Here is a 25041-nt window from a genome sequence, read left to right on the forward strand (position 1 = left end):
TACAAAGATAAATATGAGTACATTTTTTCAAGGACTTTTCAAAGCCATTGATATTCTTCCATGACAATGTCTAAAAACACTCTGAAAGTCATTCTTAGTCTTAATGTTCATTAATGTTATACACTAAAAGACAAGATGAGCCTAAAACAATGCCTACAAAGTAAATAAAAACATTTTTCTAAATGTTATCCATACCCCACACATTTTGACAATATTTATTAAGAAAAAACATTTTCAGAAATTGTTTTTCAGATTCAGGGATAATAAATTTTCATTTTATCCTGTTAAATTCCAGTTCACTTTACTTTATGCCACCACAAATTTTATAATCAGTGAATGAGAACTCTATATTTTTACTTAAAGATACCATGAAGACATAAAGTTCACTTCCATTTTGGGCTATGTCCAAAAATTAAATGGAACCTTTCTTCAAAAATTCTTTTTGATTATTTCAAAATTAAAATACTATACTACCTAAATTCAGAAGCATAGCTGTGTTTCAGAATCATTACCAGATTGCTGGCAGATCTCCATGAGTGTTTTCATTCTGAATTAAAGGGCACTTTTGAGGCAAATCTTTTGATCATTCAGACTTACTGTAGTTTTGTTCACATCAAGAGAGGTCTTGGAGAGTACAAACAAGATCCTTTCTTGGTAAAAAAGCTGAGAGGATGCACTACATGAATTGGCACTTAGTCCACTGAACCAGATGAGATTTTGTTCGCAGCAGAAAACCCTGAGGTGCGTTTATTGCCTGCATCATTCCTCTCCATCAGCTGCTCCATTCTACAGAACACTCGCACTGGTTCACGTTACCTGCTAACACAGGTACAGCTTGTGTCTAATAAAAAATAGATACAGAGACACTACCCAGGGCTAGGTGAGTCCCAGCATATTTAGTCAGCCATCTTTCCCTAAATTTTGGGTTAATTTTCCAGTGTTTTTAAGATGACCTACTGAGCAAAAGGGATTTATACTGCTCATGTACTAAGGTGGGGAAGAAAGTAAGCAAAATAGTAGTATAAAGCATGAGCATATAGTCTTAATTTTGGAGTAACTTTTAGTGATATTTATATTTATGGTCCTTACATGCTAAAATATGTAAAAAATTCAAGTTTGTAGTATATATCTTTCATGACAATCCTTGGAAAATCTGAGTACTAAAAATAAGTGTTTACATTGTTTGTGTAAAATGCTATTGATTTAGAAGAAATTAACTTCTAAGTTTGCTGCTGCGTGTCTGTGTGTCTATGTGTCTGTGTGTCATCTGTAATTAAAAATTACATTTATCCCAGTCGTCTTTTTATGATTAGTTCTTATCTAATGTTGGAACATGTTCACCCATTACTTTTCATGTTGCGAGAAAACATATCAAGAGCAATAAAAATTATGAGATAGGTCAAATTTATGTTGAAGTCACCAAGATATTTCAATTTGAATAAATTTTTACTTGATCTAAATAATTGTTAAGACAAAGAATTAAACAGGCAATGCAAAGTTAGAAGAATTGTGCCAGAAAAATGAAAAATTATTGTTATATTTAGTTTATAATAGATGGTCTATGTAAACAGATTTTTTTACTGCAATAATGAAAGATAAAATGAAGTGTACTTCAATTATTTTATTAAATGGAAAGATAAGTAGAATAATCCAACTGAAATCTGTATTTTTCAAGATAAAGATTTTCTTGTAAAAATGATACAAGGTGTTATAAAGAAGAGAAGTAATTTTTAAATACTTGTTTATACTCTTATCATTATTTTTATTTCTCTGAAGGCTAGTACTTCTGAATATGTGCTCCTGAAAATATTCATGGTAATATTTTCTAAACTAGGAAAATTAATATTTAAAAACATTTTTTATATATAAAAGATATGAGAAGGACATATACATAATTCACAATCCGTGATAGAGAAATCTTGTATGTAGAACACAGTCTAAAATGCCATCTGTTTTTTTCCTTTAAGGTTCTCATGAAATGTGTATTTTTAAAATACTTGGCTATGTAAAATTCATTTGCCCTTTCTTTTGGAAACATTTGTTAACTGTTTTGCAACATCCATTAGTAATGCATGCAGTTTACACCTTTGATCACAGTCTTCTCTTTTTTTCTTCCTTTCTCTTTTTTTTTTTTCCATTTTTCTCTTCCATGTTAACCAGGAAAAGAACTGCTCTAAAACAAGCATATGGACAATCTGTGGGTGTCTGTTTGTGTGTGTAAAACCTGCACTTGGGGAAGCTTCATTTAATTATTTACTTTTGAGCTAGTAAATGATCCAAATTTTCTTCTCATGGGTCCTCTGGTTTTGCAGTCTTGACCTTTAGTGATTTTGGCCTTAAACCTTAGTCAAACTGACCCAGGTTTATATGGAAGGAGAACAAGTTGCTTTAGTTGGTGCTCTCTGTAGAGTTGATTTTTCTCTATTCTCTCTCTCTTTCTCCCTCTCCCTCTCTCTCTCTCTCTCTCTCTCTCCCACTAACTCAGCTGGAGTTACTAAGATCAATAATTTCTTAGGTGCTCCTAGCTGAAGTTCTATAAAATTAGACTATTCTTCTTCATTTCTCTGACTTCTGAGGTTTTATGGCTTGAATGAAAAGCAAACTTCACACTCATCTACAGCTATTGTGCTGGAAGGCAGCTGAACGATTGAGTACTGCCATTAAAGTCAGTACACTTTCCCTGGATTCTCTTTAAAAGTTGTACCATTGGGCTTCTTTGTACCATTCTATTCCTTTGTCTGTTTCCCTTCATCTAAGTAGGGTTGATAATGCTCTCTGAAAATTGATGTAAAGTTATCATCTGTAGCTCTTACATGAACATGGCTTTGTAGAACCTGAACATCATTAACTTTCCTTTGTCAAAGTCTGTAACACCGCTGGGACTCAGCGTGTTGCTACACAAATCCTATATACACCCCGCAGTGCTGATATGTGCTGCTAATTTGCTGTTGCCATGACTAGTTTATTATTTTGCCAGTTCACAGGGAAAAGTGCTTTTCCATTCTTTTCACAGCTGGCAGTACTGCTCAGCCAGGCAATGTAGGAGCTCTTGTGGGCTAAGTAGAGAAAGAGCTGGTATCTGCTGCCCTGGAATGGCATTGGCACACATACCTTTCCTGTGGGACAGAGGTAGGTGTAACAGCAGGATCAGCCTACAAAATGTAGTCAGTAATGCTGGGAAAACCGTGGTTTACTTTTCCTTTGGGAAGTCTTGCCCTTTTGGGAAGTCATTTGGAAGCACCTTACAACCTTCCATTAATGATTCTGGTGCACTTATGTTGCTGTGCTGAGGAGGGATGTTATAAAATTTCACTGCACTCATGGGAAGAAATATCCTCCACCTGAGACCTCTCTTTTATAACCTCTTTATGGACAAGCATGTATCTGTTCTTAGCTGTGCTTTGTACAGCCCAGCCTGGCAGAAGTATCTATTCATCTGCCTATCAAAGTCATGACATCCCCAGATCACAGGCAAGTTGGAGAACTACTCTGAATGTATTTTTTTTCTATCTGCCACAAATATTTCTTGCAGCTCCTTCTTAAATTTGAAAACAGTGCCTGTTGAGTGCAAACTTGTTTAAATTCTTAAACTGAAGAAATTTTTGCAAACAAGCTAATCAGCATAAAATCAGATTTTATTTATGTACTGAAGAGACATCTTCAGATTGTCCCATCCTTTTTTCTTCTAAAATACAGCTTCGATTTCAGATTCATTTCACACTTAAGAAAGAATTTTTATATGTTTTTCTCACAGGGACAAAATTTGAGTTCTTACAAAAAAAAAAAAAAAAATCCAAAGAATCCCATATTTCACAGTTGGCCATATGGTGCTGATAACGAAGGAGTCATACAAGACCCAAAATTATTTCTAGGAGTCCACAGTACTAACCCAGACCACAAAATAGATGCTTCAGGAAATCAGAAATGCTACACTGCTACAAGTGGTACAGTGCAGCTGGTATATCAAAATATGAAGTAAGTATCTAACTATTGCTCCAGGTACCAGCTGTTTCATTAATGGGAACACCACTACTTAGTAGTATTACTTAAAATAAACTAATTTTATGAATATTTTTATTTTATGTGATATTGGTATTAAAATATCTTGTTAATCAAGCTAAGCCCAGTCTAACTAGGCTATTAAGTTAATGATTAGCAAAGAAATCTTGATGTATTTATGAATTTTAAAATATTTATTGGTGTTTCTTACTAAGTTTATGAATTTTAAAAGAATATTTGTAGTAAATTTGGTATTCAGTTGAATTCTTAGAGAACAACATTATCCTGATATGGCTGTAAGTGTGCTGGGACATAGATTATTCATGATTTTATAGCATGAAATTTCGTTGTGACAGGTGTTTAGCATCCCACAACACCAATTCATGTTTCCAGAAAATGTATCATTAAGATGAAAAATATGTACATTTAAGGCACACATATAGTAAATCAAAAGCTTGGTCTTGCTTAATTTTTTTTTCTGTCTGTGCTATACGATTTTTTCAAAGAAAATTTTGCAGCACTCAAAACAAGGCCAGCTGGATGCCAACAAAAGATGAATCTATTCTGAAAGCTTAAAAAGGCTCACTTCAGGTGAATGCTGTATTCTTCTCATTCTGCTAAGCCAGCCTCTCAAAATACTTAAAGGATGTGGCTCTAAGTTGGATCTCACAGCAGCTCAAGGATGGCTATTTCCCTGTGCAGATGTGGAAGGTCCGGGTGGGAAGGTTGGAAGCTCTGTGCACAAAGCCTTTTTTTCTTCTTATTGAGTCAAATAAGACTCTATTACTTAAAAACCTTATTCCTTTAATACAATCAGCTCTGTGGGGTGTGTGGCTGCTGTAAATAGACCTGTACCCTACTGTGGATATGGGCTTTGGCAGTTACATGTTATTCCCACTAAATAAATAAAGTGCAGTTCTACAGAGTACATCCGTGCATGCCTTTCCATGGATGGCTTGCAGACTGTCAGTTTAGGGCTTGTACCTGCTATGTTCCTACAGTCAGTCCCACACTGTGATCATAGTTTGGTAGTTGGAGCTTGCTCCTGAATGAGATTGGGAAATACAACTTGCCTCAATACTAGAGTGAATTACTGTTCAATTACTGTAAGCACTACTTAAAAGAGAATATGCTTATAAGGTAGTTTTCACATTGAATCTATTCTGATTCAGTAAATCAATACTGTAGAAGACTAATCATCATCAGATATCCTTGAAGAAATGAGATTTTCTGACAAACAACTTTGCGCTGAAAATAAATATTTTATTATTCATTTTTCAATAGAATTTAAAATGCTAGCTTTCAAAAGATTTGGTAATTTTAATATCTAGAGTATTTTTCCCCGAAAATGTGGAAGCAACAGAAATAACTACTGATTCCTGGTTTACTCAGTTGTGACAAATTAATTAGTAAATAACTGCAATTACCTGTTCATTCTATACATACGTCTTTTAGGCATAATCAAAAATTAACATCACTAGGTTATATATTTTCTTGAAGTGCCTTATTCACCATAGAGATTTTCTATTATTCAGTAAGTGAAATATTTACAGTCTCTTTGAAGAGGCACAAACACTTTCCACAGTCCTGGTTTCTACATTTGGGAAGTGTCATATGATGATGAAATCTGTAAAAACTTAAAGGCAGACAACAAAAGAAAGATGATGTTTGGTGCTCAGAAGGTCTACAGCCAGTGAGTATATTATTATTTAATAGATAAGTCGATTCTTATGTTCGAAAAGGGCATGTGTCATTTATCACAGGAATATTTTTAAGAAAATTGCTAAAATTGGTTCCCTTTGTGAATATCACTTCCTTGATCATAATTAATAGCTGCTTCAAATGCATGTGAATTTAGCTACCAATAGCTGCAATGTTTGTCAGTGAAAGGAGCCTGACTGCTGCAAACATTTATGAATGGATAAAAGCTCTGCCACATCACAAGCAACTCCCACACCACTGAAAGAATTTCACAGTAATTTCTGTCTAACAAAGGTTAGTGTTAAATTGCAAAAGCATTTAATGGATAAAGTTTATCCTACTCCTGAATCTTGAAACAATCACATATTACTATTGAGGTATTTGAAATTCTGGAAAATGAAAAGGAGGGCTGGGAGGGATAGGGGGAGAGATGATGAATGATTTCCACACAAGAAAAAAAAAATTTTTGTTGTTTCCATTTTGAGATCTTTAGTATGGTAAAACTTAAAGGCGAAAAGAAAATTTCCCTAAGTGCATGAACTTAAACAATAGAAAATGTTTACTCTCAGTCTGCAGGAGAGAACCCTGCCAATACTCTGCAGGGGAGTTCTCTGCTAGTGCTTGCAAGGCCTTAATTATTACTGGATAAAATTGGAGACAACAGGAGTTTTGCCATTGCCTTTCTAAAGTCCAAGATTTAGGCTTTATGGACACAGTTACATTTCCCTGGACCGTGGAGAGATTTTTTTCCCTGTTAACTGATTTTCCCAGGACTTCTAGAAGAATTATATACAAGATAGGAACAAATTAATATCTCGGTTCTTTCAATGAGCAGTTTTGTCAGAAAAATGGAATATAAACTCATCCAGAAACAATTTTTCTACTTCACTTCCTGCTTCTTCCAAGTTCTCTGTAGGAATAACCTTCCCACCCTCTTGTCTTTGGGGTAAAATGAGTCTATGCTCTTTTCTTCCTTCTCCACTCCCAATAGCAGCAGCAGACATGGTTGTTCTTCCATCTCGTCAGTATAAATCATAAATACAGCCACAAATATAGATAAAAGATATCTTACAGCAGACATACAGTAATTTTTGTTCCAAATTACAAAGCTTTCTAGTTTTTTTTTTTAATCTATTGTATTGTACTCTCAATGAATTCTTAGGAATATTTGTCTTTATTCATTAAATACATGAGTAAATCTTGAAAGTGATTGCTGTAGCTGGCATATAACTGTATGTAAACTCAACATGTTTTTCTTAAAATTGAATTGGGAAAATCCAGCAGAGACAATCATATTCAGATTTATAATTAAACTGCTCTATTTGAGCAGAAATGATGTAACCTTTAGCTGTGAAAGATATTTTTCTTTTGCTTGTTAGTGTGTGTCACACATAGGTGTGACATTTTTATTAAAAAGAAGGCATACCAATGTTCTTACACATTGTAGCTTAACGATATGTGAAATATTAATGTATCCATAACTTAGAATATATACAAGATTTCTGGGATTTGATTCACTTCTTTATAGCTCCACATAAATGCTGCTTGTTTTAAGTAATCCAAGCCAGAAGAACGAGCTCTATCTGATGCTTTACCTCTGTCTTAAGAACCTACTTTTCTCCCATGCAAATGTTGATTAGTAAAAAACCCCACTAAAATAGAATGTTTACATATTTTTGCAAAAACTCAAGCCATAAAAAAAAAAGCCCAAAAAACCTTTGTCACAAGCTAGCAAATAAGGCAAACTATGAAGCATGTCACTTATCTGTACTGCTTCAGCAAAATGAAAGAAATACATACATCACAACCCTTTCCTATGCTACTTCTGGAACCTGAGGAAAATCAACACTGCTGTGTGATAATACAGCCTTTAAAAGTATTGTTCTGAGGAAATCTTGCTGCCAGAACATTATTCAGGGGGTGTGCTTTCTTGGAATTGATGCACAGGGCACAGAAGAGCCCTTTCAGTTTCTTTGCTGTACTTTCTATTCCATGCATATTAAGTGTTATTTGTCCATGCTTGCTGGATTATTTTGCAATTTTTTTGTGTGTCTTGTAATGTGAATGCTTGCCTGAATTTTTTTGGGCCAACATAAGACAAAGAGATTAAAAATTCAAAATATATCATATTTCACTCATAAAGTTCTGTCCCTGTAAATGCCTTAAAATTATTCTCTAATATGTGTTAAATTTTTTTTCACCCTTATGATGGAACTCTTTTTTTCCTGTTTATGAAAGAGAACTGGTCAAACAGTTTATGATAGTATGCCATGTCACAGTGATAGACAGGCTGAGGTAAGATCTTTCTACTCTGTCATTCCCTACCTCTTCTAGTATATCATTATCAAACAAAAAGAGACACCTTAACTGACAGAGCTTTACAGCAAGTGTGATTTATGGAACAAGTTTTTTGTATTTAACTTAACATGAAATTTAAATACATGAGGAAGAGAGTTTTTAACATTCATTTGCTAGGTGGTAAATAAATAAAAATTTTTGAAAAAAATCCAAAGAAAAATGAATTAAGGGAAGGATAAAAATGAAGTAATCTTCATCTGCAGAAGTTAGTAAACCTTTACTCTAAACCCTTCCAAGTTCCATCTAGAGTTAAAGGGCACATGGATATAAATCAGAAAATAGCAGAAGGTGTATAAGCTAAATAAGGTTCTAATCAGTATAAAATTAGGCATAAGCTCTTATAATCAGTTTATAATCTTTTAACTTTACAAATGCAATGGATTTAAACTGATTCTCATTCAACACATATTTCTAGGCGTGTGTTTGCTACAGCTTTAGTCTTTCTTTTTATGTTCTAACTTCAAGAACCTATCACTTTTTGTTTATGACAGAGGGCCTTTTTGAAGTACTTAAAAGTTGTGTATTTTTCAGTATTGTTGATATTATTATTTCCATTATTATCTTGGGCACAGAAAAAATTCAAAAATTCAGCTTATTTAGACTAATGGGCAAGGCAATGAGGGTCTGTATAATAATGTGTCCTTCCGTGCCCCTGCGTATGATAAAATTCCTGAAGTAGAGTAAACCTAGTTTAGGAAGCCTAATTAGACTTCTAGGAATGATACTGAGCCCTTGGCTTTACAGAGAAGCTATCCCTGGACATTTTGCACAGCTGATTCAAGAAGACAGTCAGGTTTGGGATTCACTCTGTGTGGTCACATGCACCATTTATATGACTGTGGAGGTCAGCTAACTTCTAATTAGGGTTTTCTGTGTTAGGGATTGATGAGGAGTAGGAGATAACTATTTTGTGACTACTTTGCCTTTAGATATTTATGACTGCATAGCTGGAGATGTATTTCTTCTCCTAGCTGCAGCTGTGATATGGAGATATATGCTGCCTCACAACTACCATCCCTCATACAGGTTGCTCCCTGCTCAAAAGAGCAACTCCAGCAGGAAATTTGAGTTTTCCATAATTAATTTGAAAAAACCAGGCTTACAAAAGTCAGCTATTCAATTCCTCTGACTAGATGGGACAGTCTGATATAAAGAATTTTTGGAGAATTCAATTAGCTCCAGATGTTTAGGGTGGAGAAGTGAGTACCACCAAGAAAAGTGGTGGGAAGCTGCTCAGAATCAAGATCTCTTCCAGCAGCATGGCAGTTGTCAACAGGCAGCTGTCTTTTTGTCTGTCCCTTCAGAAACTGAATGGCACACCCCACACTTTCTTCCCTATCACACAAGATATTCCTACTAGCATGAGTAGGGCAACTCCTGTGAGAGAAAAATCGCATGCAACTGACTGGCTATAGCTATAGCTTCCATCACAAATTAAATTTCAAATAAAAACCAAATCCATAATGTCATAACTGTTAGGTGAGATGAGGAATAAAGCATATGTCCTCTGATGATAATGGTATTCATTATGTGTAAAAAAGTCCAAGCAACTAACTAGGATTTTATACCTTGCAGCTTAAAAGGTCTATTGACTATAATTCTACAGAAACTGGATCACATTCACACACCCTAGAAAGAAAACAAATTTTGTAATTTCAGGAGCATAAACAACTTATTCTAAACTGAAAATTTCTAACCTTGCCAACAGCTTCATTTCAGTGACACTGCAGTATAGAGTTTCTGCTTATTCTCAACTTTCTGAACAGTGGTTATCTGGTGATCTGCAGAGAGACTATCCTAATAAACATAAGTAGACAGTCATTAGAAATTATAAGCTCTCCTTTAATAGGTGTCTTAGAAATTTTGTGTTAGTGTGGTGGTTTGACCAGGAAGGAGTGGGAATTCTGGGAAGCTGTGGTCAAACCAATGAAGGTTTTGGGTTTGAGACTGGCACCTGGTGTAGCCAGTGGGGTTTGGACACACCTCCGAGAATACACAGGGGTTAAAAAGCAGGGCACTGCCCTTGGCACTCTCTCTTGGGACGTCGCGGCGAAGAGGTCAGATCACCCTCCCCTGTCCAGTCGCTGCTGCTGGGCGGGGGAGGGGCAGCCACGTGGTAGGCCCTGGGCCTGGACAGAGATGGGAGGTGAGGGGGCTTCGAGGATGGAAGGGTGGAAGATCCCAGGGAGTCAGCCCTCGGGCAGCCATTCCCCCCCCAGGAGAGAGAGAGAGAGAGCCGGCAACACCGAATGTGATAGCAGCCGGCCCAGGAGGAGAAGGGGGGAGGAAGAGTGCCTGGCCGGAGCGGCAGCGTGTGGGCAGCGTGTGTGGGAGTGCCGCTCCGGGACAGACAGAGACTGAAAGTTTTAACCCCTTTCTTTCATGATTGGGGCCTTGCAAAAATGCTAATCCTCCTCGAAGCTGAATAAGAAGGGAGATAAGAGATGAGATGAGACAAGGACCTGGCCCGAAGAACGTGGAGATGATTGAATGGGAAGAGATGATTTGGAGTGGCCTTTTGGCTGGACTTTTCTTGTGGCCATGGACTCAGTTGTTCCTGTGACACAGACTGCACTTAGGGGGAAGCAGTGGCTCAAAACCAGGAGGGTTCTTCGTGAGGACCCCCCGGCCCCAGGGGGTTGGAAAAATATGGGGGGGACAGATGTCCCAAAAGCAGAGACTGTGCCTTTTTGGAGTGAGACAAGGCATCCTTGAAAGACAACCCTAAAAGCAGCTCTGGCCATGCGCAGTGGTGAGAGCACTGGGCATGGAAGGAAGATGTCACAAGCGGCAAAAGGACTTTTTCCGGGCGGTGCCGAAGTGACAGTGAAGCACACGAGGTTTCAGTGTGTTTCCAGGGGAAGCCTATGGAACAAGAAGGACTCCTTTCCTCTTCATGAACTGCAGTTTGAGTATACTAAAGTGTGGGGCCAAGGCTGGGCAGTTGGTGTTTTGGGAGAATGTATCGGATTGGGAAAGTCAGGTAGTGGGGAGGAGGAAAGTGGTTTTTTTTTGTAAGGTTTTCAATTGTTTTTTTTCTTTTTCCTTATGGTCTTTCCCTATTTTTCCTGTAGTTTAGGTAATAAAGTGTTCTTTATGTTTAAGTTGGAGCCTGTTTTGCTTATTCCTGGTCACATCTCACAGCAGACACCAGGGTGAGGGCATTTTCATGGGGGGCACTGGCTCTGTGCCAGGCTCAAACCATGACAGTTAGATTTTAAAAAAAATTCACATAAATATTTCTTAAGTCTCTAGTGTCTATTTTTATTGCATTTATTCATACAGCATAATTAATATTTTCATGCACTAATCTTTTATATGTGTTGTAGAAGAGATACAGCAGGCAACAGAGTGCAACATAATATATTGCTGTCAGTATGTATTATCTAGAGACATGAAGCTCTTTTTGATATTCTGATAGTGATTCCTCTTTCAAAAAAGAAATACTGCAATCACCACCTAAAAAGATCACCACCCCTTCATACTTACAATTTTAATTGATTACAGCAATGCTATTGAACATTTTGCTGATCTTTCACAATTAAATAAGCAAGAGTTAGAATTCGATTGTCATGCTGTTTTTTCTTCATTTAGTTTTTGAAGTCAGTGAATAAGTGTTGTCTTGAAGAGGAATACAAATATCTCCTGCTTAAGGCTGGGATGATTTTTTCCCCAGAGCCCTGTTTGTGGCAAATTGCCTTCCCTCATTTCTGAGTTTTGGACATCAATATTATCCTCTGATTTAACCCCAGGGACTCCAGCCAGGCACGGGTACAGAGGGAGTAGCAGTGCTTTCACAGGGGTAGATCAAACCAGGCCTACTGGTGCCTACTCAAATGCATCCATTAGTAACAGGAGATGTCTTCCTTCAACCCAGAAGGTTATTTACCACCAATTTTGGGTGCACAGTAGTGGAAAGAAATTCTGCATCTATGTGTGAGGATACATGGCACAGCTTCACTTTTCTCCATGGGATGCATTAAGGGTTTTGGATTGTGAGGGTTCAACTTTAAATCCCCTCCTCAGTTCCTGTAAAATACTTTGAAAAATTCTAAAATTAGAAAAATTTAATAATGTGGTAGAATCTTTTACACCGAGCTGTCATCAGAAGCTGCACGCTACAATGTAGCTTATAATCCTTCGGAAGGATATATGAAATAGAGCTGGATAAAAAAAAAAAAAAAAATTAGAAGTTGATAAAATTCCTCAAATTTTGACTCCTGTTGCTGTTTAACGGCCAATACTGGAATTTGTTGTTGGAACCTGTGATTTTGCTGTTACTTGACAATGACTATACCCAGAGACCTCAACAGATTGAAGTTCATATCAGCTGTCACCATTCTGCAGAACATTTCTCTAAAATGACATTCAACATAGCTGAACTGAAACCTATCAACATGTGTACACAGAGCACATTGTAACATGGAGTTATATGAGATCAGTAAGAATAATTTCATTTTAAAGCTTACTTTTTATGTTGATTCTTGCATTAAAGTTGAAGAGGGCAGAGCAAAACACTGTGTTTCTATATGCATCAGCTCCAGTTGAAATGGTGATGCAGAAATAATCATCAGAAATCTATGCAACTTGTAACTTATGTGTATAATTACTAGCATAATTAAATGATATTAAGACATTGTTGAGAAATTTTTATTCTTTTAGTGTTTTACTAGTGCATAGCATTTTTCACTGACCAATATTTTTATATATATGGCATTCCATCAAAGGAGTATTGTGAGTTTTTTCACTGTGACTATAGAAGTCTCAATTCTTGGAAGCAGATATTTTGCTAAACATAAAAAAAGAAGACAAAGAAATACACTACAAAGAAAATTAATCATGATTATGAGATGCACAGCCTACTAATTCAAATAATATTTTTAAATTTTTTGCATATATGTGTACACACACACACATGCATGTCCTTTAATTGACATTTTTAATTATTTAATTATATTATTATTAGTTATTGTTTGAAATTCTCATAGTGCTCAGAAAGCCAGCTCACAGATAGAAGTCTCTTATAAAAGGTTTCTACAAAGCTAGTAAAAAACACACCTCTTCCTAGTACAAATAATTTTCAGCTTTGAAAATTGCTCTTTTCCAAATGACCTTTAAAAAAACCCATTCTCTTCTCCTTTTGTTCACCTTTCTTTTACCTCATCATTTTGCAGTTGGACTCAGCTATCTTAAAGGTCTTTTTTATCCTCAAGGATTCTCTGATTCTGTGATTTTAGTTGCTCCTTGTTTCCATATACCTATTGTCATTCATCTGACCCATTTGCAGTAGTGTCCTAACCCCTCTCAGCACAAGCTTTAGTCTGCATGACTAATTCATGTTAACTTATTATTTAGAAGATGCCCTAGGTAATCCAAACTTTTAGGATCAGGAAACATTTGCTCTGATTGTGTTGTGAGCAGATTTGACCTCGTCCCTAAATGTCCTCTGCTCTGGTGTCTCTGTGTGTATGTGTGTGTATCGAGAGGGAAAGAAGGAAAAGCTATTTTATTGGATTTGATTAGCAACAAAACACTGTTTTGTTTTGAGTTTTTTTTTCTTTTTAGTTTCTCCATGTTCTGAATTAAAGTCTCTGGCACCCCCCTACCCCTTTGAATCTTAGGAAAATTTTCAAGATTTATGTATTTTTAGATGGGAGGGATAAGTACATTTGTGTGAAAGCAGTACATTAGATTCTAATTATCAGTTTTTAAAAGAAGCTTTGCAATCTGTGTAGACCATAGAGCTCTTGCCAAGAGAAAATATGTGGAGAATAATTATATTTTAAAAGGGCAGCCTTCCAAATAGAAAGTCTCCAGACTCATTTACACCCTCCTCTCTTGTAGTGGGTATCCTTCTTCCAATAGACACCTCTTCAGTAGAGATCTGCCAAAATGGGTCTGCTTGGGTCTATGTTAACTGCACAAATATGGCCTTTTTTCCTTTCCTCAGTTCAGGCCATCATTCTATATTTTCAGTTTTAGGTATTATTGGAGCTGAATGGAAGTTCTGGTTTCTCAAATAGTTTTCTTTGCACATCTTACCCAAGACACTACAGGATCTGGTGGCTACAGAATGAATGATGATACCTGGGAGTGGATGCAGGAAGAGAATATAATGGAGCAAGTCCTAAAATATATTGCATAAATAAAAATGATGTAAAGATACAGATGTGGGATGTATAATATTCTGTTGTGCAGGCAAAGAATGGTTAATAGCCTGGACTATTTACAATTTTTCAATATAGCATTTAAACTGGTTTACTAGTAACAAATAAATAGGACAGTGATTTTTTTTTTCCAGCCTGTAAAATTGGCAGTGGAATAAGATGTAGAATCTCAGAGTGTATAATAGAAAAAAATATCAGTTTAGGGGTTTTAAACATTCCTGGACACTTGGGAAATGCGGAAAGGGAAGTTGTCAACTCATACAACAACTTTTCAATGTCTGCATTGCTCTGAAATTAAGATCACAGCAATGCTGGCAGATGTCATAGCCCTTGTTCTGGCATGATTTGTGAGGATATAGTGATAGCTTCATTCTAAAGTAGAATATTTTGCAAATTTTTAAGCACATTTTGCTTCCAATTTCTTTACTTAAGTATGTGAATTTAGATAATTAACTTTCAAAATTATTGTGTTAATAGAAGCTATAGAAGTATTTAAGGAAAGAAAAGGTGAATAGTTGAGCATCAGATGAATAGGATACTGAAGAGAAAATCAGCACCACAGGACACTGAGGAACAAATACATCTGATCCATACTCCTGCAATGCTCAATTTACTTAGGAGTGTAGCCCCATTCTTGAAGTACATTACCTTATGCATTTACTGGTCTTTTATGTGGTTTGAAATTATTTGTGCAGGTGTATGAATTCTTGAAGTGACACAGAGCTGATAACATTGAGTTATTGAAGCAGTAAGATCTTAATTTATTGCTAAAATAGAAACAATCATACTTCTCTCTAGAAACTGTCAGAAGAATTGAATAAATAATTTCTCCCAGATGTGCTACTAGAGAGTTGTTATCAACTTTTCATCCTCTTTGAAGCAAACTAGCATTCAGCTTATTACAGGCTGAAGCAGATTGCTAGATCACATGGATTTGTAGACTGATTCAGTCTGGCATCTGGTACTGGATATGATTCAAAACGCTGCCATAATTTCTGCATAGATTTATGCAATGTATCTTACAATAGTCTCCATCTTATTATTCATGATTTTTTTAAAATCTGTAATTTCCTTTGCCATATGTGTTATTGTTTGTACACATTAGCAAGAATTATCGAATGATATGTCTTTTTCTGCCGTCATGGAAAAACATTCATGAATTTCTGCACTAACAGAATTTTGCTGCACGAAATTATTAGTTTTACACTTGGTGTAGATTTGCCCAAAGATCTGACACTAAACTGTGTGTAGAATACAAGTGTAGATTTCAACAAAGATAAAAATGAATCCCTCATATTTCCAAGCCTCTGCTGCATTTTTAATATTCAAGATTTATAGAGAAAGCATAAAATTGAGACAACCATGTGAATACAATCATTTGTACAACCTTGTTGCAGTAAATTCAGGTGATTCTGGAATGTAAACACCTTGTAGGGGGGGAAGTAGGTAATATCTCAGCACTTGTTCTCTTGCCCTGTAATTTTATTGAAATAATGGAAGACCAAGAATTAGAAAATAAGTGCAACCAAGAAGGTGAAATGGGATCGAAACCCAAAATTGCTGTGGACACAGTGTCAGAAAAACTAGTCTCTCACAAATCTTCTGTTTTTCAGCACAAAAAATAAATGTCTTTTCTTCCAGTGCAATACAGCTTGTAGCACATAAATCAAGACACAGTAGCAAGCCCTTATTCTTTAGCCTAAACTGCTGTCTGGAAAATTTCAGGCATTGAAAGTCAGGATTATTTCCTAGTGTTGTGTAAGTACAGCTAATGCTAGCTTCTTGCTCTTCATCTTTGCATCTGAATATAAGTTTTGCATTCCCTTTATTGTTGGAGAATTTAGTTAATTTTAAATTAATCAATCAGCTATTCCCCTGCAGTAATTTGACACTGTGCAATGTTGAATTGACCCACAAATTGCATAGCTTGGTGTGGGTTACTTACGAACATGCATTTGCACAATGCCCTGCAGTGTCATCTAGGAAACTTATGTCAAAATCAGCACATTTGGTGAACAAATACAACGTGACACATCCCAGCTAACGCAGAGCATTGCAGCTCTGCTGAAATAGGTGGAATGGTTCCTAGGTTGTAGTAGCTGAGTGGTCCTTGTGAAGCCCAGTGAATACATCTGCAACCGTAGAATTGCTCTTCCTACCAGTTGCAAACCTTTTTTTCTCCAATACACTTTGGAAAAAATGCCTGTGTTTAATCTAGACTTTGTATTTCAGTCTTCCTTTGTTTTGGGAGCCCTTGCTTTTCCTGCTTTTTCTCCAGCTAGGAGAAGCAACTATAATTGATTCTCTCTAGTATAATCCAAGGGCTCAGATAAGACATGCAATACAGCCTGATTTGTTACTAGCTGAACACAAAAACTACAGCTGGCAATCAGAAACACACCCAACCATCTCAGCTTTAGTGCCAAATCCAATGACAGGAGATGGGACTAATCTTGTCATGCTTCCCTGTTTACAAATTACTGTCTCATAATTGCATTATTTTGCTCTGTGATATGATGACTTCCAGGAGTATGCATCAAGGTAGTCTTCACAATGAAGCCCCCAAAAAATTATTTAATATAGGGATACTACTAAAGCAGTTTTCTGGTTCCCTCTAAAAATTCTAACTTTTTTTTTCTTCAACCTTTCTCATCATCATTTTGATTCTTTTTTTCTATTGATGTGTGTCTGTAAGCCTCTAAATGATAATGGAAGGAAAATACCAAGTTTTTACTAAGCAGAGTGTAATGAAACAGCAGGAAGTTTTGAGTCATTTAATTTAAAATAAGGAGGAAGAAAATTGACATTAATTATCTCAGACTACATTATCTTTTCATTTTGCAAGCAAGGAAATATTTAATACCTTAGAAGCAAAATACTTTAGTTTGGACTGGAGAGACAATTTAAAATCACATGTGGGGGGCAGCTAGATGAAAGATCAGAAATTAATATATTCACTGAGCAAGAGTGATGAGATGAAAAACTAGACAAAGAGGAGACTAAGCCTGTGTTCGCTCTGTGCCACAAACCACGACCTCTTCCACAGTCACAAGGACCTATTTTCAATTTCAAGTCAATAGCTATAAATGTTAGTAATTGCCTTTAACTCCTTTCTGTAGCTTAGCTTCTTGCCCCATTACCAGAAACCATTTAGTTTCTCAGTAATTCATTTTCTACATAATCTCCTTTCATATCCCATGTTTTCTCTATTGTGTTTCACCTTGGGCAGTACATCATGTAAATAAAGTCTATATCCATAATCCCTTTACAATTCAGCTTAAGAGAATTCACTCTTGAAAACTCCATTCTAACCAGTGGCCATTACAGAAGATGTTTTTAGTCCTCATTAGATGGGAAAAGTCTACGAATATTTTAAAAGCTATTTCAGCATCAGTGATATAACCTTGTGTATCTTTTCAAAGCTTTTAGATGTATTTAAAGGATGGGTGTGGAGCAGGTAAAGGATCTTAGAAAGAAGTTCATCATACTGTAGTTGGATTTAAAAGAACCCTGTATTTAAAATAATGTTTAAGGCCACTTTATTGTTGAATAGACACTGATTAAAGGGAAAAAACATCCCAAAAGTTAAATTCAAGTTTTTTATTTTATTTTTAAATTATACCTTGAGATTCATCAGAATAGTAGCAGGAAAAAAATGTGTATATTAGTATTTAAGGCAGAAAATATTGAGTTCTGTACTCTTTCAAAATGAGCAAGAAACTCCTATATTCACTTTCTGCAGTCTGATTATCTCAGAAAAGACAAATGTAAGGGATCAAGTATTTGTGTAAAAGGCAATATTTTTAGTTCTGTTTAGCATTTGCTGTAATCATGAGGTGTATATTTTCTTTTTTTTAACCAAGTTTGACTTGGCATTTCAGATGCCATCAAGCTCTTGCTCTTGAAATAATTAGATATTTCCCTTTTTCTTCTCTGAAAATCAAATGCCTATGAAACCTTTTGACACTCTCATGTCATCTCACATTTGTTTGATGTAGCTATTGGTGATTTTACATACTTGGTCTTAAATTTCAGTTTATAACAAATGTGAAGCCCTGCTTCATTGCAGTTTTAGTTATTGAACTGCAGCAAGTCTGTGCTGTACTAGATAGGAGTAAAAGTCTTGCATAACATGCTACCCACAAGTTTTCCATGCTATTAGAGGCAGTTAAAGACTTAAGAAATTGGTTCCTCCAAAGTCTTTTATTACATTAAAAAAAAAAGAATTGCTGTGTAGCCTAGGAATAGCCATTAATTTTTTTGTCCTCTATTTTGCTCTTTTTCTTCTCCAGCTTCATTCTGACTTGGACAAGGGAGTGGGCAGTGTTAAATATACCCTTTCAGGAGATGGTGCTGGCACAGTTTTTACCATTGATGAGACCACGGGAGACATTCATGCCATAAGGAGCCTAGATCGAGAAGAAAAACCTTTCTACACACTCCGGGCTCAGGCTGTGGATGTTGACACCAAGAAACCACTAGAGCCTGAATCAGAGTTCATCATCAAAGTGCAGGACATTAATGATAATGAGCCAAAGTTTCTGGATGGGCCTTACGTTGCCAGTGTCCCAGAAATGTCTCCAGTTGGTGAGTAAGAAGCTGCAAATTCTTGATAACTAATTGTGTATTACTTAATTGCCTCAGTGTACTTTTCTTGCTGAGAGAGGGATGAAATGAAAAAAAAAAAAAAAACACTTCTAAAACTTATTATTAGAAATGTTTCTAATATTCTGTGCCTAGATATACACAGATTACAGGTTTTTTTAGCTTTGTTTGCTTATTTAGAAACTTATTCCTGTGCAATATGAGTACCTGTGATGTTAAGTTTCTGAGGGTAGGATGAGTTAAAAAACAAAAGACAATCAAGGAAGGTATGCTAAAGTCCAGGGGGTCTCTAACCCCACACCTGTTATGTCACATGATGTGGTGCATTCCCCTCCCTTCCTAGTTTACTTTTGCTGTTTGCTGGAAAAAATTAGATTGCCTGTTTGCTGCAAAGCATCTTGTAATTTAAATGGTTTTGTCTTTGTGGCTCTTAAACTCCTACAGCACTAGCATGATCTCCAAATTATTCATTAGGGGGCAATTCTTTATTCAAGTCTTGTTATATTCTGCATGCTCACAGTAAGTATTTCCCTTGCCTTGGTCACAATGCAAGAATGAGAGTCTGCAAGAGTAGCTCAAGTTGTCAAAAGCCTAATGTCCAAAAAAATCTTTAGTGCATCAGACTCCTAAGTTTAAAAAAACAAACAGAAAAAAAAAAACAAACCGAGATTGCCTGGGAACATGGAAAGTTTTCAAAAACCTACTGTACAGAGGACAGAGTGATTTTCTTTTCAGAGAAAGGTGGACTGAAGTAATGATACTGAAGTACTGGAATAGGTTTTTGCTTGAAGAATTCTCACAACACGATAGATATTTGCCAGGAATGACATAAAGAGCATGGATCCTGCTTTGGGATAGGAGCATAGGCTAAATGGGCCCTTTTGGTCTCTTCCTGATGGCTGATTCTCCAGTGGTCCTGAGCAGTGTGTTTGTAACACAAGCACAGTGCTTGTGTCCTGCTGCCAGATGGCATTTTGGGTTTCCCTGCAGGCACCAGAAATTAATTTGTTCTGGGCTGGGAGTAATTTAACTTCCCAATGCTAGTTCCAGCTTATTGCCCTTCTCTCTCCTAAACTGCATTTTCCCAGTACTTCACAAGCCAGAACCAGCCATTTAATACCTCCTGGTAATTGTTAACGCTTTTGGAAGTTTTCTGACTTTGAAGTGGCAGAGGGATACTGTTCCCCTTCAGCTATGCACCTCAGATGTTGATACTTTTAAAGTCAATCTGGGAGGCGACTAGCCGTCTACACAAGCATTGTGTACTACACAGAATTAATGAGGTATTATTTTAAATTTTGTGGTAAGGAGCAGTAGAATGCTATAGAATATGATAAAATGTGATGGGAGTAGACATGTAGAGATGATCATGTTAATCTTACAGAAGTGTTGAGAAGCATTTACTATAGTCATCTACAGGACTGTGTCTGTAGATTCACAATATAGTACACTATTGTTTCCCCTAATGAGATGCATAATAATATTACTTACAGTTGTAACATGTATAGATGAAAAACATTTGTTACATTTTGACACCTGTGTCTGTGGCAAATTCAGAATAACATTTCTCACCAGTGGCCGTATTCTTGGTAGTGAAATTGTGTTTAAAACCTTTTCAGAAAGAAAAAATGAAAATCAGTGATGGTGTTAGTATAGCAGAACACAGCGCCTTCATTCATTCCCTTACTCTGTTGTTCTACCCCATCTTTCTTTGTTATTTTTGTAAATATGTGTGTGAAGCAGAAGATTAAATGCTAACACAGCTTTTACTTCATATGAAATACTCTTCAAGGTGTGCCATATATTGGCAGCTTTTACATGGATGAGGAGTTGCAAGAATAAATGAGATACAACTGAGCATGCTGGGGCATGCATGCAGCATTTTAAAAGAAATGCCGTTCAATTTATCCTCCTTTAGAAAAACAGAAGTAGATGCCATGGCAAAAGAGATCTTCTTGGTCTTCTCTTTATTCAGTCACATTCACTATGTCTATTCCTCTATAAAAAAAAAAAAAAAGGATAAAAATTGATCAGAAAAGGCAAGAAGAGGAAAGAGTTCCCTAAATGGAAGTCTAAACTTCAGTTAGTGGCTACTAAAGCAGATAAGAATTTTTGCTGTTAGGTTGTCTTGCAGAAAAAATATCCAGAAATGCCTTGTCTTCTCTAGTGTGTCAGGAGATTGTGCCTTCTCTGATGTAGGTCTTGCTATTCTCTTGTTCTCTTTATCTGTTTTTCCTTCCTTATGCAAGCACTGATTTCTCAGAGGATCTAAAACTACTGCTTTCTATCATCAGTACCATTTAGTTGCACCTTTGGAAATGCTGAGACCTACCAGTGCCTGAGGCTGACACTGAAAATCACTTTGATTTTTCAGCTGGTGCAGCATATGGTTGTCTTGGCTTAGGAAAAAAACCCAGATCCCAGATAAACTCTTCCTCTTTTTTTTTTTTTTTAACATTTTCATTTTCTAGTTGCTACTTTTTAAATACCAAATGTTCCAAATTTCACTTACTATAGTTTTACAACACTATGGATTATAAACTGCACTCTTGCACATATTTCTTGGGAAATTGTGGGAAATTCACTGAAATACTACATTTTTTACCCTTACTAGTCTCTTATGTGAGCCTGACAAGTTTTTGTGACTAGTGACTTGCAGTCTTTTATTGCTTCATGACATTTGCATGCAAAGGTTTACCCAGTTTGGTACTTTTTCCCAACGTTATTGGTAATATTATTAGTAACAGTACTTTCTAGAAATTGCCATGGCTACATGGTTCTCGGTTTTATAATGTCTCTAGACTTCCTAATAATTGCTATTGCTGATCCTGGGATGGCTGAAATAATGCCATAGCATTCACCTCTGGAATCAGGGTTGCAGTTACAGTGTTACAATAAAATTGTACATCAACTGGACCTTAGCAATATTTTACTGGAAAAAGTGCAAAAGAAAAAGAAAATACGTGGCATTCTCAAGTTCTGTTTTTCTGCACAGAGGTATTACTTAGATATACCTGTCATAGCCTTGTTTTTCACAGTAGATTTTAGAACTTTTGTTACTTTCCATGCATGTTGAAGGTGGATGTTTTCTTTTGCACTTCAAATCTACATTGAGGGCAGATTGAATTTTCTTCTACATTTTCTGTACTCTAGTGTTGGTTTGTTTTTCCTTTTAATCAATATCACTCATTAAAGGAGATAATGGTAGTGAATATCTTTTCATTATTTTCTGAAAAGATAGTTTTAGGACTGTTATTTTTAGTTAGTGGTGCCTTCCTTACCAGGAGCCAAATTCCTTCATATGCTCTTACGGAAAAAAGTTAGAAGAATATTTACCCAATACAAGTTGGGATGCAAACCTCTTTCATGCCAAAGTTTGACTGGACAGCCAGCCTTGCTCTTTCCATACATGCACTGTAATCTGTTCTTGTATGATGGAGAGGAAAGTCAATCACAGCCAGAAACAAGAAATATCTTCTCTTGAAAAGCCCCTTGGGTTACCAACTGTTGTAACATGCAGGCTGCTGTACCCATCTGTGATTTCCAGTGCTTCTGATAGTTTCAAAGAGGGCACAGCTTCCACACTGTAGTGGAAGGATATCAGTGCCTCCAAAGTTGACATTGTATTGCTCACATGATAAATGGGGTGCATAATACTTTATGGTAAAGGTTTTTTTTTTAAAGGACTATTTAATTTTTTTTATTATTTATTATTTTTAAAAAATATTTTACAAACTATTTTAAATTCCCTGCAGAAAAACTCAGCAGATGGAGTCAAATTACAATGCAGAACTAATATTTTAAGAACATAGATTGCTATGCTGGTATCTTATGCTCAGTAAGAGACTTATAAAAGCTTAAGAGCTGAACTCCTAATGTCGGTTGTGGGGTTTTATTTTGGTCTTTTTTTATTTTATTTTATGACATGGAATTGGTTTTATCAATATCTTTATTTGAAAATATGTTCTTGTTTAATGTAGGTTCCAAAATGTAGAATGAAACAGAAATGTGGATTTATCTATGAGAACTGAAAAGGGTGCCCTAATATCTCCATTTTTTTAAGTTTGTAATAGCAAAACATGTTCTCCTTAAGTATAGTTTAATCAACTGTGTTGTTGCTTCTGGCAGCTGTGCCAGCTTCTGTTGCAATATAGTTGACGTAAGCATGCAAATATAGCTGAGTTTAAACCAAGGTTATCCCCTTATTAAAGCTATCAGTCCAGATGACTGAGAATGGGGGCAAAGCAGCATTAAGCACACATTCAAGGAAAGATATTATTATATATATATATTTTTATATATTTATACATAAAAATGTGCACTGAAATGCATTTGCTTCCCTGTGCATTTCTTTCACTGAATATGCTGATTTTAACAGCAAATTTATAACCTCTACTGTCACAGTCTCCTAATTGTTTTCTAAGGTCTTTGCATTATTCTTCTATGCTTATACATAGACCAGCTAGGGCTGTATTAAACTCCTCAATTCCATAATATACAGATACCATATGTTCTTTCCTACACAATTTCATTTCATACTTTTCCACTACATTAACTCTTTATTGATTAACTCTACAAACTCCAGATGACCATAGCAGACTTAAATGGTCAATGATACTAGAAGGTTGATATCAGGTCATTTTTATTGTGTTCCTCAGTGGTGCAAAACAGCTTCCTGAAGAGTCTTATGGATTTGCTTCCCATGGTACTGTCAGTGTGAAAATAGTCTCTATAAATTTTCTAGCAGTTTTCCTTCTGGAGTGAATACTTAATTGGCTTTTATTTAAACATTGGTTCATGTAATGGAACATATGTTTAATATATCCATCTATGCAGTTACATGTGCAAGAATTGCAATATGTAGAAAATTACCCTGGTAAACCTGCACTCTGGTTTGGCTCAGCTTAGCACTGTGTGCCTGAGTTTAGCCTGAAGCTTACAGTGTGAGCAGGGGCTGGGGAAGGAAGGACTACAAGGCATTGGAGCAAAGGCTGAATGAGCCTGCTTTGATATAGATTCCTAGCTGTTGGTGATAAATTTTTAAGGGGTTTCCAAAAGCTCACCCAGGCTGTTGTGGAAGATATTACTTTGGGAATCCATTGAGACCAAAGGTACTTTTGAGTGGCATTATGCATGCTCATGAACAGATAACTGACAGCATAATCTGTCTGCAGCCATTGTCTGCAGCCTCCAGCTCCAGCCTGATCTCCAGGTGGTTTTTCTTGTGTTATCAAGTCCTTAGAGAAAATGATGTGTTTTCAGGTGGTTTTTCATGTGTTATCAAGTCCTTAGAGAAAATGATGGGAATTGGATGTCATATTCAAGATACAAACATCTTGAATATGTTTTATTTTTATCCAGTTTTCCTCGTTGGATTATTCCTATTGATTATTTTCCTTTTTCTTGTCTGCTGTTGATCATTGAGAAGAAAACTTGGGAGGATTTACCATAGTGATCCCAAGATCAAGAGTTAATAGGTGATGGAGCTACAACTCACATACATCAGTACTGCAGAAGTACTGATAAGTTACTTTTTCTGAAGCTTCTTTGTGTTTCTCCATGTGAAGTTCCGTTTTCTCAGTTTCATGCTATGTTAAGATTCCCCTGTAGCACTTTGCAGCAAAGCTTTCATTTTGTCAAGCTGTCACCTGTTCATATATTCTCTTTTACTGGCAACCTATGAGTTCAGATCCAAGAGAGATGCCAGTGGCAACCCCTCTCTCACATAAAGACTGGCAATTTATTCCTACTGTTTTAGATCTCTTTTTATTTGGATTATATAAGGAAAAGCTGTTGTATCTTAAACTTCCTTTTTTTCTTTTTTTTTTAAGAGTCTTTGCTTAGGAACCTTGCTGAAAACTTCTTTGAAATTTAGATATTCTTAATATATGCCAGTAATCTTGAGCTATATACTCACTGGTGCACCCAACAGTTTTAATAGGTTTAGTGAAGAACAACTTCACAAAACTGTACAGAATTTGAGCTTACAGGATGATATCCACATGTCCTCTAATTTGATACTTTATTAAAGTGTACAAATTTTGTCCATCACTTGGGTCAGACCTGGTGCCCTGGGTCATTTGAACTATGTTTCAGAAAAATTCATGTTTCGTCATTATTTTTCCACACTCTTTCCTGGGGCTATGTCAGGAGGCAGATGACTCATTGCAATTGATGGTTCAGTGGTTTCTCACTAAGAACAACTTTTTTT

The 25041-nt window shown here is 36.1% G+C and overlaps 1 protein-coding gene across 8 annotated transcripts in view; it reads left to right on the top strand.

Moving 5' to 3' along the window:
* Window positions 1–25041, top strand: part of CDH12 (cadherin 12) — a 536918-nt gene that overhangs the window by 388610 nt on the left and 123267 nt on the right. For all 8 annotated transcript variants that reach the window (XM_074545283.1, XM_014265146.3, XM_074545297.1 and 5 more), the window contains one exon: window positions 18518–18812. In XM_074545283.1, coding sequence (XP_074401384.1) covers window positions 18518–18812 — 295 coding nt within the window. The remainder of the gene's footprint in view (window positions 1–18517; window positions 18813–25041) is intronic.

Source organism: Zonotrichia albicollis, chromosome 1, assembly GCF_047830755.1.
Source record: "Zonotrichia albicollis isolate bZonAlb1 chromosome 1, bZonAlb1.hap1, whole genome shotgun sequence".
NCBI lineage: Eukaryota > Metazoa > Chordata > Aves > Passeriformes > Passerellidae > Zonotrichia > Zonotrichia albicollis.